The following is a 14,132-nucleotide window of genomic DNA, read 5'->3' on the forward strand; positions in this document are numbered from 1 at the left end:
ACATTTTATAGCGTTTATCAACCATTTACAGCTGTAACCTTACACAGCTCGCTCAGAAACCTTCTCTCGCTCAGAGCACTCAGGAGCCATTTTTATCTCATCCTCCAACCAGTCCAGCCAGCCTTTTGAAGAGAAAAAAAAAAAAAAAAAACAACCAACAACAATACACCAGTAATGCGCACAATCAAAGAGTTAAATCCACCTGATGAGCTTTTTAGGAGACTTTACTAACAGGCTTCACATCCCCGGGGCGGAGGCTCGGTGTGTGGGGGCCCCTGAGGGTGACGGGGGCGCGGGGGGAAGGAGCGGGGCGGAGGGGGAGGAATGTGGGGCTGTGAGGGGCCCCGAGTCCGCTGTGGGATCCCGAATCCGCTATGGGATCCTGACTGCGCTGTGGGATCCCGAATCCGCTATGGGATCCTGACTGCGCTGTGGGATCCCGACTCCGCTATGGGATCCCGAATCCGCTGTGGGATCCTGACTGCGCTGTGGGATCCCGGCTCCGCTGCGGGCTCCCGGCTCCGTGGGCGGGACGCGGCGCGGCCCCGCCCGGCGCAGCGTGGCCATGGCTATGGCGGCGGCCCGCGGGGCCCTGGCGGGTCGGTACCGGGGTGGTTTCGGTGTCGGGGCTGGGGGTGTCGGGCTGGGATGTTTGTGCTGAGGCTCTCCCGTGTCCCCGCAGGGATCCTGCGGCGCTGGGCCCCCCGCGCGCTCCCGCTCGGCCGCCCCTCCGCCCGGTGCGTGCGGCACGGAGCGGCCCCGGCCCCGCTCTGGGCCCCGCGGCTGCTCGGCGAGAACCGGCCCCGGGCAGGGACCCCCTCGGTGCTCAGCAGGTGCGGCTACGCGGCTTCTCCCTCGTGCGAAAAACCCTTAAAAGGCATATATATGTGTATATATATTTATATATTTATATATTTATATATTTATATATATACATCCATGTGTATCTTATATGTATATTTATATGAAAATATATATATAAGATACACACGGATGAGTTTCTATATATGTTATATATATATATACTTAATATATATTTTTATTTGCATACCTTATATGTTTTAGATGTATTGTATTGTTTCATATCAATATAAATAATTTGAAAATCTATACATTTCAAATATATGTGTGTGTGTATATATATTTTAAAAAACCCCTATATTTTATATTAAAGTATGCTTATACATAAATACGTTTAGGAATGTATATTTTATTCCACTACATATGCATTACATAATATGCAATATACTGTGAGTTTATGATGTATGCTATAACATGTATAATTTATCATTGTGTGTGTTAGTATAGTCTATGTTATATTTAATAATATAATATGTAGTATTCTATTACATATACAATATGGGTAGTATATATGTTGAAATTCCTCCATATATATATATATATATATGAATGTTGTAGAATCATAGGTTGGAAAAGACCTCTTAAGATCACCAAGTCCAACCCTTACCCCAGCACTGCCAAGGCCAGCACTACATCATGTCCTCAAGTGCCACATCTGCACAGATTTTACATCCCTCCAGGGATGGAGACTTGTCCATTGCCCTGGGCAATCTCTGCCAGTGCTTGACAACCCCTTCTGTGAAGAAAGTTTTCCCTAGAGTCAATCTAAACCTCCCCTGGCAAAACTTTCTCTTGTCCTATTTGTTTCTTGGGAGAAGAGACTGACCCCATTCCCCATATATATAAATATAAAATATTTGCAGAAATGCATAGATAGATAGACAGACACATGTATAATTTGTAAACCTCAGTCTGACACTCCTGGGCACCTTTTCCCTCTGCAGTGGGTCTGTGTTAGCCCCAAAGCTTTCCACTTCAGTCACCATTAATGCTTGAAGCAGGAGGTAAATTAGGATACTCTTTGCAGCCATATTTTACAATTAGTCTTGTAATCACTACTGTTTCTCTTGCTGCTCACGGGTGTTGGACTAGATGATTTATGAAGTCCCTTCCAACTCAAACTAGTTTGTGACTAATATTGTAAAAGTAATTTCTGAATCCAAGTAACTGCTGAATATTGGCTTGAGTGTTTGACTGCTTTTAGTAGATTAAGAAAAGGTGCTCTATGTGGAATAATACGTTTGAGCTGAATTTTGACAAGAGTCCAGCCCTGCCATTGGTATTCTACACCCATTAGCTGCTGTGCTGTAATATTTAAGCAGTCCTTGTTACCCTTCAAACAAGCCCCAGCTCTTCTGATCTCTCTGTGTGTGACAAAGGCAGTGATTTCTTTTAGAAAAAGGTGTCTCATTCCTGTTCTGTTTCCCTCTTCACTTTGGGGTTGGTTTGGTTTTTTTTTAGTGTCACACCTCTGCTTCCAAGTTTACTCCAGCAGCCAGCAAGGAGCCTCACCTACTGCAGCCTGCGGAAAGGAAAGAGGAAAAGTGTGAAATCCGTGGTCAAAAGGTTCCTCCGGCTGCACAACGGCCTCTGGGTCAGGAGAAAGGTGAGGGGTTTTGGATAATGAGAGTCTGTTCTTTACAGTCAGGGTAAAGTGTAATTGTTTTCCTTCACTTGGAGGGCAGTGGCTGATGTGGAAGTTAAAAAAAGCTCTGTAGACTCCCATTTTCCTGAAAGTGGGGGATTTTTCCAGGTTTGCTGAGCAGTGTGGTGTGTTTGTCCATTTGCAGTGACCTGCTAAGAAGTGGGGTTGTTTTGGTGTGTGTTTTCTCCTGACAGGCTGGTTATAAGAAGAGGCTGTGGAAGAAGTCAGCTGCCCAGAAGAAGCGTTTGAGGGAGTTGGTGTTGTGCACGAGGACACAGTGTAAGCTCCTGGATAAAATGACCACTTCCTTCTGGAAAAGAAGGAACTGGTACGTTGATGACCCCTTCCAGAAGTACCACGACCGCACGAACCTCCGAGTGTAGAAATCTTGGGTTTGCCCATCTCTGGGAAAGGGGCAGTGGTCGTGTGGCACGGTCTGGGGTTTGGAACATACACCTGTACTTTTTCAAATGAACATGTGCATATCATCTGAGCAGAATTATGGGAATCAATGCCCACAATAAAGGAATATTCTAATTTATCTTCATCTGCTGTTTGTTTTACTTAGCAGACGCCAGGCTGGTCACCTACACATTCTGATGTTTGGTGGTTTCCTGTGATTGTCTGTCACGGAGGAATACACTAAACAGCACTAAAAGTGAATAATTCAACATACTTAATCTTATTTTTTTAAATAAATATGTTTAAATAACCCCAGAATCTATTCCTCTGTATCATACTAAGTGGTGGCTCACTGAATGGAGTCTTCTGGGGAAGAGGAAAAAGGAGAGCAGGGTCTATCTCAACATTGTTGCCTGTCTACAATAACACACTATTGCCTTGTGTCCATGCTAGAAAGTGTAGGGGGAAAAAAACCCAAACCAGAGTTTCATAGCTACATGCTGGTTTTATGACTGGTTTTAAAATGTTTTGGCCACCAGCTTTCATTACAATACTCACATTTTGTGTTCTCTGTTGGTTTTTGAATAGTAGAATCTATTCTTTGTGTCCTGCACAACATCCTCAAGCAGACAAGTCAGAGCAATTTCTTGTTTATTCATACTTCATACTGCACATTCCTGGTCACACAGAAATGGAACAAACCCAAGGGTTTATCATGGGGTCTGTTTGGAGTGACCAGCTCATCTACACCCTGTTTTTGCTAAGGGTTGGATCAGATGTTTTCTCTACAAAGCTGCTACTCCAGAAAGTGTATGAAAGCAGTACTTGAAAGCAGTCCCTGATCACCCATTTTTGAGCAGACAGTCCCTGGTTATCAGCCCCAGAGCTGCCTGTATAGCAGAGTGGTTTGCTGTACAAGGCTGTAGCATTGCAATGAATTCACTAGTTACTCAGAGTGTTCAGTAGCTGTATTTTGTTCTTTTTCCAGTTCATGATACAGAAAGTTCTGAAGGACATGCAGCACTTAGTGAATACATCTATATACAGTCAGCCAGAATTCAGATAAAAATAATACAGCGATCAAAGTGATTATTCTGGCCTGCCAGATACATTGAACAGACTAAAGATGTTTGGTTTTGTTTTTTGTTCTTTTTTTTAATAAAGAAAAGATTAAGACTTTATTCAAGATGTATATCAAGCAGTATAACAAAACCAGCAAAACATCAACCTTTGGAATACTGTTGTAATGGCCGTCCTTGTGAGGCATCAAGTTGTATCACATTGTATCACAGACCTTTTCTACCCATCACAGGAAAGAAATCACACCAAGTGCACAATTATGAGCCTTAAATAGTTTGTCTAAACGCAAATCCCGACGTGTTCTCTGCTAGTTCAAATGTGCTGGATGCAAAACAGGTACCTGAAACTAACAGCAAAAGGGAGACTGTGGGTGAGGAGCACAAGGGTTCACCACGACACGAGGACTCGCCAGCAGCCAGAGGCAGCAGGTTCTTCACAGGAGCAGCATCGTCTCCAAGCAGCTTTCTGTAAACTGCCTGATTCTCTTTCCTTCTGTGCTGGGTTTGCACTTCCACAAGGTTTTTAGGTTGATTCATTCCAGGGTGACAGGGACACACGTGAAGTCTTTTTTTGATGGGATCCTGATTCAGCAGTTGGTGACTGCTGGAGCTGCGCTGATGCTGACCCCTGCAGCAGGAGAGGAGGCACAGAGGGGAGCACTGGGTGCTCCAGCCTTATGTCTTCATAACTGCATGAGTTTATGGTAAAGTGTCATTCACAGGCCTGTTTATTACAGACCATCTCCAGCTGCAGTTTCCCTCCCCTCAGCCTCAATTTTGTGTTATTAAAATAATGCATATTTCACTGGAGCCTTGAGCTGGGTAAAAGCTGTTTCCTAGGGCTGGCCTGTCCTCTTCAGAGTTCCACTCTCCCAGCCCTCTCTGACACATCAGGAGGTGCCTGCCTGCCCTACAGGACTGATGGTAGGGGCCAGCAGCCTGAAAGGCCCCAAAACGGGGCTTTTTAAACTGAGCCAGATCTATTTTAAACCATCAGCTGTAAGATTGCTTGATTTTAGGAGTGGAGATGTGGAAGTGCTCGGCCAGTCTGCACATTCAGAGCTGGAACCAGAAGGGAGCTGAGAACTGTTCCTTTCCAATGCATGCCTAGAAAGCATCCATCCATCCATCCATCCATCCATCCATCCATCCATCCATCCATCCATCCATCCACCCATGCATCCATCCACCCATCCACCCACCTATCCATCCATCCATCCATCCATCCATCCATCCATCCATCCATCCATCCATCCATCCATCTCTCCTGTGCGGGTCCTGCACACTCCAGTTTGCCAGGAGGGGTCAGCTCAAGGCTCCAATGAAATATGCATTATTTTAATCACTAGAAAGCATCCATCCATCCATCCATCCATCCATCCATCCATCCATCATCCATCCATCCATCCATCCATCCATCCATCCATCCATCCATCATCCATCCATCATCCATCCATCCATCAATCCACCCACCCATCCATCCATCCACCCACCCATCCATCCATCCATCCATCCATCCATCCATCCATCATCCATCCATCCATCCATCCATCCATCCATCCATCCATCATCCATCCATCATCCATCCATCCATCAATCCACCCACCCATCCATCCATCCACCCACCCATCCATCCATCCATCCATCCATCCATCCATCCATCCATCTCTCCTGTGCGGGTCCTGCACACCCCGGTTTGCCAGGAGGGGTCAGCAGCAGCGCAGAAAGGCGAAATCACCGAACCGAGCTCGCTCCTCGGCAGAGGTTCCAGAGAAAAGCTGGAACAAAAGGCTTCACGGGTGGCGTTTATCCGGAATGAACAAGCAGCTGTGACACGGAACTGACGGGCTGGGGGCAGCCCCTGCTAACAACCTGTGCGAGGAAGGTGAGGAATCAAAGCGAGGGGCTGCTCTCGTCTGTACAGAGCACTGGAGCACAAGGAGCACGAGTGCACGAGGTCAGGCATTCACACGTCTGTCTATCTATATGCAAATATACAGCTCCGTTGATCATACATTTTTTCTTTTCCAGAGATATGAAAAGGTTTATTTTTCTCGTTTATACAGTGAATGTTTTGAGAGATATAAGGCAACTCCCTTGTCAACATTTCACCTCAGCACTTAAGAAATGCTAAACAGTCAAGTTTACAGTAAAACAGCAGATTAGACGCACATTAAATAGTTTTAGTGAGAATCAATGTTAATACAGCGTGTCTGAGATTAGGACTTGTCAGATGTTATGCAGCTCTATGTTGTTGGGGTTATTTGGCATAATTGAGTGCAAACTTGTCAGCTTCTTTTTTATCTTACAGCAGCCCATTGCATAGCAGGGAAACATGGCTTGCTTGCAACAGGATTTTATTTTGCTAACAGTGCAGGCATTTTTCCTATTTCTTTTTAATGTTAGCCAAAAGAAATCAAATAAACTCTAAAGCTGCTCAGAAGTAAAATATATAAGCTTAGCTTCTCAAAGCTTTTGCTGAGTATCTTCCAGGGACCGACTCTTCTGTAACTGCTCTTTAGACAGGTTTGTTTGGGTTTTTTTAAATTTACTTTCTGAAGAATTTTTCAAAATTTGCAAAATATGACTGAATCAGCACATAAAAATAAAATTCTCAGGTAATGAGGCCAAATACTGTGGCAGACACAGGAAACACCTGCTTGATTTTCTATTTCCTAGCCAGGTCAGATAAACGTTTCTGTGTGCGCGTAATTTATTTCTTTCTGCCCCACACATGTAGGAAAAGCTCAGGGATCCACCAGATGGGCAGCTGGGATATGGATGCACACCTGGCAGAGAAATGGTTTCAAAGGCCACTTCAGAGTTATCTCTGGGCCTGGCACACTCCAGCTGGCTTTTGGCACCCTGGGCTGCTGCACCTGAGCCAGATGAACAGTGACAGCATCGAGCCCCTGTGCTGATCCATTGGTGATGGCACATCCTACAAAATGCTAAATCCTCTTCTAGTCTATGTGACAGGTCTGAGAGCAAACACAAAGGGTCACGTAATTAACTTATGTGTGAATCTCACATGCTCAACACTTACAAGAGACACCAACTTGAAGCACAAATACACAAACCCTACCATGTCTTCCTCTTCTTTTATATTTCCCATTTATATATGGATACAAATAAACCACTCCATCTGGTTCTTGTGGTTCTAACCAAACTCCATGCTACAGGAGAAACTCCAGGCTTCAAAAAGCAGCTCAGACCCAGCACCCTCCTCTGCTCATGCAAGCAGAACAGCAGCTCCTCAGCAGCAGAGCAGAGTGCTGGGACTGGCACTGTTGCAGCAGGGGAGAAAGGTGTGTTTTCCCCTGGAAATGCATCACTAAAGCAATTCTAATTTCTGTTGCTGCAGCTTGCTCAAGCCTGGCTTGCTCACACTTTAAAACTCGCAGTAGAACATTGGCCACAAATGGTGGGATTTAGTTCTTCTACGCATCATTTTCCATAAAATACTCTCCTGGCTCAGGCTGATCAAAATTAGGACTCTCCCTTCATTACATCATTGAAACAAATTTTTTTTCTCTTGCACATCACTTCCTCATCCTCTGTAAGTGGTTCTGTCTCTGTTAGCACAATGGTTTTCTCAGAACATGTGATTTACTTGCAGAAAAACGCAGCTGCAGCTCAGCTTTTGCTAACAAATCTTGGACATTTTGTACAGAGTACTTTGACATTTGTTACATCATTCACAGTCTTGAGGAGGAAGGGAGGAAAGAGAAATCCATGGGTTCTGCAAATCCACTTCATCCATGATAAAGCCATAAATAAATACACTGTCAATGTAGCATCATGAGTAACTGATTATTGTTGTTTCCTCTGGGCATTCACAGAGCAAGAGCTATGCAGACACAAATGAAACTGTAAATGTACACTGTGGGTGGGTGCACACTCTGCAAACCAAACCAGGACCCCTCACCTGCAGGTGCCTGCCAGACTGTCCTACCCACGTCAGGGACAAACAGCAGCGTGCCACAGAAGGATGCGGAGAGAGGAGGAGAAAGGCCATGTCTACAGTGATCAAAGCACATCCATCCCACTGCTGCTTCCTACGTTATGAACGAGTAGCTCTTAAGGCAGAAGAGAGACATTCTGTGGATCTTGGTGCTATTGGCTCATTGCACTCACATTGTTTCAGTGGCAGAGGACGAGGTACTTTTCTTCCTGAAGCGAGGTCTAAGAGTCCTAGGCGGTGCCTGCAGAGAAACAAGACAAAACTTCAGAGGCATAGTAGGAAACAGCTTTTCTTTTTCCTTACAACTCACCCATCTTTGTGGGACCTCTGTGGCAAAGATCCTGTTCCATGCATGAAGTAATGCAGAAGTTTTGGCCCTGAAGATCAGTAGTGAATGGCCAGCTGAGGACTAATCTCTTTAAGAAACCAGTTGTACACCCAGGTTACATCAACACATTCCCCTCTGGTTCTTGGTTACACGTGTGGCTAAAGATTGCTAGTAACTCAGCAGTTGAAAGAGCCAGGTCAAACTGGTGCCATTTACAGCAGCTCATGGATCTAGAGATCAAACTGGTGGCAGGAGCCAGCTCTGGTGTCTCCCAGCCCATCCTGCCCTGTCCAACCCATCCACAGCTCCTCGGAAGGTACAGCTCATGGCATCACAAAGCTGAAGGATTTCCCAAGGTGAAACACACCTGGCCTGTAATTCTCATGAGGTAGAACTCCTTAAAATCACCCTCTTGCTTGGGAAAGAGGCCAGACAAAATCTGTTGAAATTATTTTAGAAACCAGCTATTGGAATTCTGCCTTGTAGTCAGCTGGTGCAGAGCTTTCACAAGGAGCCCTGACTGCCCAGGAGGAGGCAGACCAACTCCATGAATTTGGTTTCCTGTGGTTAACTCTGTTCTCCAGACTCAGACATTAGTTAGGCTGGCAAACAAATGAAAGAAAAAGCCCTAATCTGCAGGGCCTACTTGTCTCAGAAGAGTTCTGGTGTGGCATTGTGTTTCATAAGCTCCACAACAAGAAATGGCTCTCAGATGTTGTAACAGGACGTGGATTCTCAGTGTGGAGGCCTGTCACTGCATCGAGTAACACTGCAAGGTGTGGTAGGCTCTTCTACTCCATTTACATAAACATCCAAAGCCTTGTTTTCTTAATAGCATTAACCTTGTTTTCTTTATAGCATTAACCCATATTTACCTGTAAGGGCCTGACAGGACCAAAGCAAAGACTTTTCTGTTTTACAGGACTTTCAAACCCAAGACCATGCCATGTTTCTGCACTCCCATGATGCAGGAAAGTATAACTATTCATATAGACAAGGGCATGCAGCACGGTGAGGTTTTGTTTAGACTCCACCTAAATATCAATTTTTTATAGCTTGACCATAAACCAAAGTTCTTTTTCACAGAGATGGGATTAATCCAACACTTCACCCCATCTTCCAAGCCTGAAATCTTACCCCAGGTGCCTGCAATGAATCCCCAGCAGCACAACAGATCTGGATGGGATGGCTGTGCCCAGAAAGCACAGCTGGAGCAGAGGTGAGGAGCAAAGCTGCTATGCACAGCAGCAGTGGATCCCACACCACACCTGACTCCACAGCTGCTGGCTCGGAGGAGCACAGGGACACAGCCAGACAACTGGAGCAGCACCTCCTGCAGCCTGGGACAAGGCTGCTCTTGGGGAAACCAAGTGGCTCTCAAAGCAAAGCTGTCATTAACTGCACAGCCAAGGCTCTTAAACAGGGTAAGAACATCTCTGCCTCCTTTAGGAGGCCGTTGGACAGCTCTGGGAGTAGCTGCACCTTTCCATGGCTAGAACAGAGCAGCCCAGGCTTTGGTGAAAGCCCCCAGAGGTAGGAGAGCCCAGCAGAAGGGATTGCAGCTGCTGAGCAAAGCACACTGCTCTGCTCCCTCACACTGAGCCAAGGGAAGGGGGGAACCAGCTCAGCTTCCCACAGGTGGGGATCTCAGCTGCTGGCTGGGGCTCCATCCACCCTGCCCAGATCTTCAAGGAGTCTTTGCCTACAGCATCTCCCACAGAGGTTTTTATTTCCTCCATAATAAAATGTTGCTAAAATTTTGACAAATCAGGGTGAGATCTGCATTTCCTTTAGTTCTTTTGTTTCCATGAAGCAACTTAAAGTGTATTTAGTGACTTTACACCAAAGACAGCTGTTCAGTTGAAGATTCCAGCTGAAGAATCAAGGAATGTCAGAAGGAGGACTCTTGACAATATGGAAGTACCTCAAGGGGTTGATCCTTCTTTTTGGGCCTTTTGTTCACGGATGCACAATCATTCTCTTCATCATCTGAGAACACTGAGCCTTTTGTTTCACAGTTTGTCTCAGGTGGCTTCTCATACCTAATGTCCACACTTATTTCACCTATTTAACACAGCCATTTGCAGCCTAAATGTGAAGACATAGGACGAGGAAATCAGTGATGGTTTGATTCACACAAACGTCACTCACTGCAAAGCCATGCATCTTCCAGGGATTAATAGACAGAAGGGCCACACATCACACTCTAATAATAGCAGCTGTGGGGTTAGAAATCAGTAGGCTCTTGTTTACAAAGCCATTATAAAGTCTATCTTGATTATTTTACACAGAATTGAGACTAAATTCACAGCTTTTGATGTTTGAGAGGTTGACACTAGAAAGAGATTATTTTTTGTTTGTTTGTTCAGGCATAACTAAAATAACTGATTTCTTGAATTGCTGGTTCCATCCATAGCTCCTGCTCTAGAAGACTCCAAATGGATGTTAAAGTCCACTGGTAAGCACAGAGAGACCTGCCTGGGGTGCAGAAATAGGAAGCACAGCAGCACTTACAGACTTGAAACTGAGTGGTCAAGGTAAGCACTCAGTCTGAGATCCACTGAAGTTCTCAGAAAGCTTCACCAGGCATTGAATGGACCCTCGTCAAGTGGGAGTGTTGCTGGAAAACCAGTGCAGGCAAAAGTCTCTCTTCTGTCATTCTGGAGTAAACGTAGTGGAGCACTGGCTCTGCTGATGTTCCTGAAGGCAGTTTATGGCCTCATAACTTCAAACCACAAAGACTTGGTGGTTCTTACCCTTGGAATTTATGGCACAATCTTTGTGGGACTGGTTGTGTTACACAACACAATCCATTTGCTGCCTAAATACACACAGTAAATGAGACAGTATTTTTAATGACCAGCCCAAAGCAAGAGGTACAGAAGAGGAAACGCAACATGACCAAGTTTCCTGCTCTCCATGGTTTCTTACCAGCAGGGCTGGAGGTTTCTCTGTTTAACTGAGAAGGTTTATTGATTCCAAAACATGGTAGGAGGGGAACTATTTGCTGTTTGAGTTGCATTAATCAGAATTACTGGGTTTATACTTTGTTGCATGAACATACATAGAAATAATGCTCTGTGCTTCTTGTCTCAGCTTGACTGTAAGAGTCTGCTGGACCAAAGACTGAAACCAAAGAGGATTCTTAACATCTAATACTTACTAATCCCTTTTGATTCTTAAAGCCCAAAAGAAATGAATTCTTCGACAGCTCTTCCAGTAGGGTAACAGACAGAGGGGAAATGATTTGGCTACAGCAACACCACGAGTCACGAGCAGGTCACTGGGGCTCTCCCCAGTGCAGATTAAAGTCAGCAGCTAATCAGTCTCAGCCCACAGGATGCAGCTGCTGCTCGAGACAGCAGCCTGTGCACACCATCATCCTCTGCCCACTGACCCTGGGCTTCTACCCCTTTATCACCACTCACATGGGCAGGCTGGAAAACACCACTGCAGGCTTTCAGGAAGAGCTGGAAGTTGATTTTCCCCAGCTGTACTGAAGATGTTGATAGTCAAATTGCAGAGAGGCCAGGGATAATGCTGAAATGTTTTTGTTCTGTGTAGGACTGTAGTGTGAATACTGCACTGTGGGGAGAATTAAATGCTCTCTAGACCACATGGCAGAACAGTAAAGGAATGTTTTAGTTTACTATTTTATCCTACCCAGGAGCAGCCTAGCTTAGACCCTCTTGGATGTGGAAGCTGTTCTTTGCTGCCTGCCTAAGCCAAATCAAAATTCAGTCAAGTTTAGTACAAGTGGGTCAGAACTCATTTTAATGGCCTCACTGAGGTTTGCACAGTGGCCCAACAAGACACCTCCAGCCTTGAGCCAGTGAGAACAGACAGGGGCTTTCACCAGGAAAAAGAGCTTTGAATGGGACAGGATGGAGGGGTGCTGCAGACCCACAGTTGGGGTGCTCAGTGACCAGAGTGAGGAGACACTGGCTGCTGAGGCTGGGTGAACAGAATCATGACAATGTGCCATGCTCCCATTCCACGACCAGCCACTCCACTGGAAAAGGAGACAGAAGGAGCTGTCAGCCTGAGAATGCTGCTGTGAATCCCATGGCTTTGCAGCGTGCGTTGCTTTCTTCATTACTGTTCTCACTCTTAAATTAGATGCTGGGCAAAAAAGATGCCCAGTGAGCTCTGCCACCCACGTCACCTGCACAGCAGGCACAGTCTCCTGCAGGCTTTTCATTCTCCCATCAGTCCAGGCATCACATCCATGTCCTGAAGCTGCTTCCATGAAGATCAAGAGGAGAGCTCAGCCTCTGGTGCATACTGCTTTGATCCCTGCAGCTGAGGGGTCTATAAACTCCACTGGAAGTTGGGCTGATGCCCTTTTCTTCCCTGCTCCACGTCATTGTGAGTGGGACACTGAAAACCAGCCAAATGGGAACCAGTTTAGCTTCAGCCTCACTGAACTGGAAAAAGCAAGATGGGATCTCCTCGGCTTTTCCACTACTTTTCTGGCCATGGATGAGAAAAGATCTTTAATACGCATGGCACTTTCCTTCAGACCTGGAACGAGAAGGGAGGACTCCCTGCCCATCCTGCCTTGGGAAGGACATCTGTATTGTGAGCAAGCCAAGCTCATATTTATCTGCCAGCCTTTGGGGTGCCAGCCTTTGTCCCACATTTGTGGAAGCATTCTGCTGCTGTGGAATGGCAGAGAACTCATCTCCAAAGAGCAGCTGCTGTGTGAGCCCCAGCTCTGAAATTGTTGTTTTTTGTGAATATGGTGATGATATCATAAAGAACTGATTTTCTGACACCAAGAGAGTGAGTAAAAATGTAAAGCAGAGGGTTAATCAGAAGAATAAACACACATGTGAGAAACTGCTGAGAAAGGAGATGGATGTTTAAGGTGAATGGAAGGGTTCTGGGTTTGTTACCAGAGAAGGTAAAGATTGAGGAGCACAACATTGCCAGGGCTGGAGCGTGCATTTTGAGGGCAGCACTTGGCCTTGGGTGACCTCCTGTGTGTTTCTAAGAGCCATTTTTATGATCTGAGGCTGCAGGGCCTCAGGTCACTATCAGATGTCCCCAAAGTAGCAGAGTCAGCAGCGTGTGCTGCTCCAGGGAACAGCAAACAACCCCAGGGACTGTCACAGCCAGGAGGTGGCTGTGTAAAGACATGGATCATACACAGACCTTTGCCTTGACTCTGTTTGGGAGCCTCTCACTCCCCATCCCAGGGTGGGCTGTGTTTTAGGTGTCTCCACCTGTTACTTTTATGGCTCCACAGCTTTGTGTGAAGGGGCTGCATTGCTGCAGAAGTGGGAAATGGGCTGGTGTTCCAGGACTAAAGCTGCTGCTGCCTCTTGCAAACACCTTTTCAGCGCACAGACCAGATTACACTCCTCTCTCTACTAAAGCAAGACAGAATCTGAATGTAAACAGATTCCAAATCCAAGGAAATGGATTATTCCAGTTAATTCCCTTAATTCCAGTTCCTATCATTCCATCACAATTCCTCCCAAGGGAACTGATACAACCAACACATTGTGTGGGAAGCCCTGAAAATGGGCACATTTCAAGTTAAAGTAGACATTTGAGTACTCTGCAGAGGTGGGATCTGAGCTGTTAATGCACCTCAAGGAACAACCCAGCACAGACCAGGAAATGTAGGGCCAGATCATTGCAGTCTATGATTCAACAAGGCTAAGAAATTTCACATGCAAAACTCTTTCTACAGCAATATCTGGGATTCAGCAGTGTGTTGGTTCAGCAATCACTTTGGTTCAGACTCTGGTCCGTGCTGCCATGTAAATCTGTAGCAAATTTCTGTGGATTTTGATGAGTACAACAGAAATCAGGACCTGGCTCACTTTAAGTGCAAGTGAACAA

At 45.7% G+C, this 14,132-nt stretch overlaps 2 protein-coding genes across 4 annotated transcripts in view; one reads left to right on the top strand and one right to left on the bottom strand.

Annotated features, from left to right (window-relative positions):
* The first annotated feature begins 442 nt into the window (after positions 1 to 442).
* On the top strand, positions 443 to 3,047 carry MRPL35 (mitochondrial ribosomal protein L35). Its single transcript, XM_064418986.1, has 4 exons — positions 443 to 599; positions 683 to 833; positions 2,323 to 2,467; positions 2,701 to 3,047. Exons 1-4 carry the CDS (start codon positions 566 to 568, stop codon positions 2,887 to 2,889), a joined length of 519 nt encoding a protein of 172 aa, XP_064275056.1. The 5' UTR covers positions 443 to 565; the 3' UTR covers positions 2,890 to 3,047.
* Positions 3,048 to 6,534: 3,487 nt separating this feature from the next.
* REEP1 (receptor accessory protein 1) overlaps positions 6,535 to 14,132 on the bottom strand; it is an 87,413-nt gene continuing 79,815 nt past the window's right edge. For 2 of the 3 annotated variants that reach the window (XM_064418997.1, XM_064418996.1), the window contains one exon: positions 6,535 to 8,192. In XM_064418997.1, the coding sequence (XP_064275067.1) occupies positions 8,182 to 8,192 (11 nt within the window). In that variant the 3' untranslated portion in view covers positions 6,535 to 8,181. Of the gene's footprint in view, positions 8,193 to 10,203; positions 10,344 to 14,132 lie in introns of all 3 variants that reach the window. The other variant, XM_064418998.1, reaches the window with a different exon arrangement.

The sequence above is a fragment of the Passer domesticus genome, chromosome 4 (assembly GCF_036417665.1).
Source record: "Passer domesticus isolate bPasDom1 chromosome 4, bPasDom1.hap1, whole genome shotgun sequence".
In the NCBI taxonomy this organism is placed as follows: Eukaryota; Metazoa; Chordata; class Aves; order Passeriformes; family Passeridae; genus Passer; species Passer domesticus.

Excerpts from the sequence above, each read along its gene's own strand:
- MRPL35 (XM_064418986.1), top strand. The coding sequence starts at position 566 with ATGGCTATGGCGGCGGCCCGCGGGGCCCTGGCGG. Across the intron at positions 834-2,322 it reads ACCCCCTCGGTGCTCAGCAG|TGTCACACCTCTGCTTCCAA; the intron begins GTGCGGCTACGC and ends GTTTTTTTTTAG. Across the intron at positions 2,468-2,700 it reads GCCTCTGGGTCAGGAGAAAG|GCTGGTTATAAGAAGAGGCT; the intron begins GTGAGGGGTTTT and ends TTCTCCTGACAG.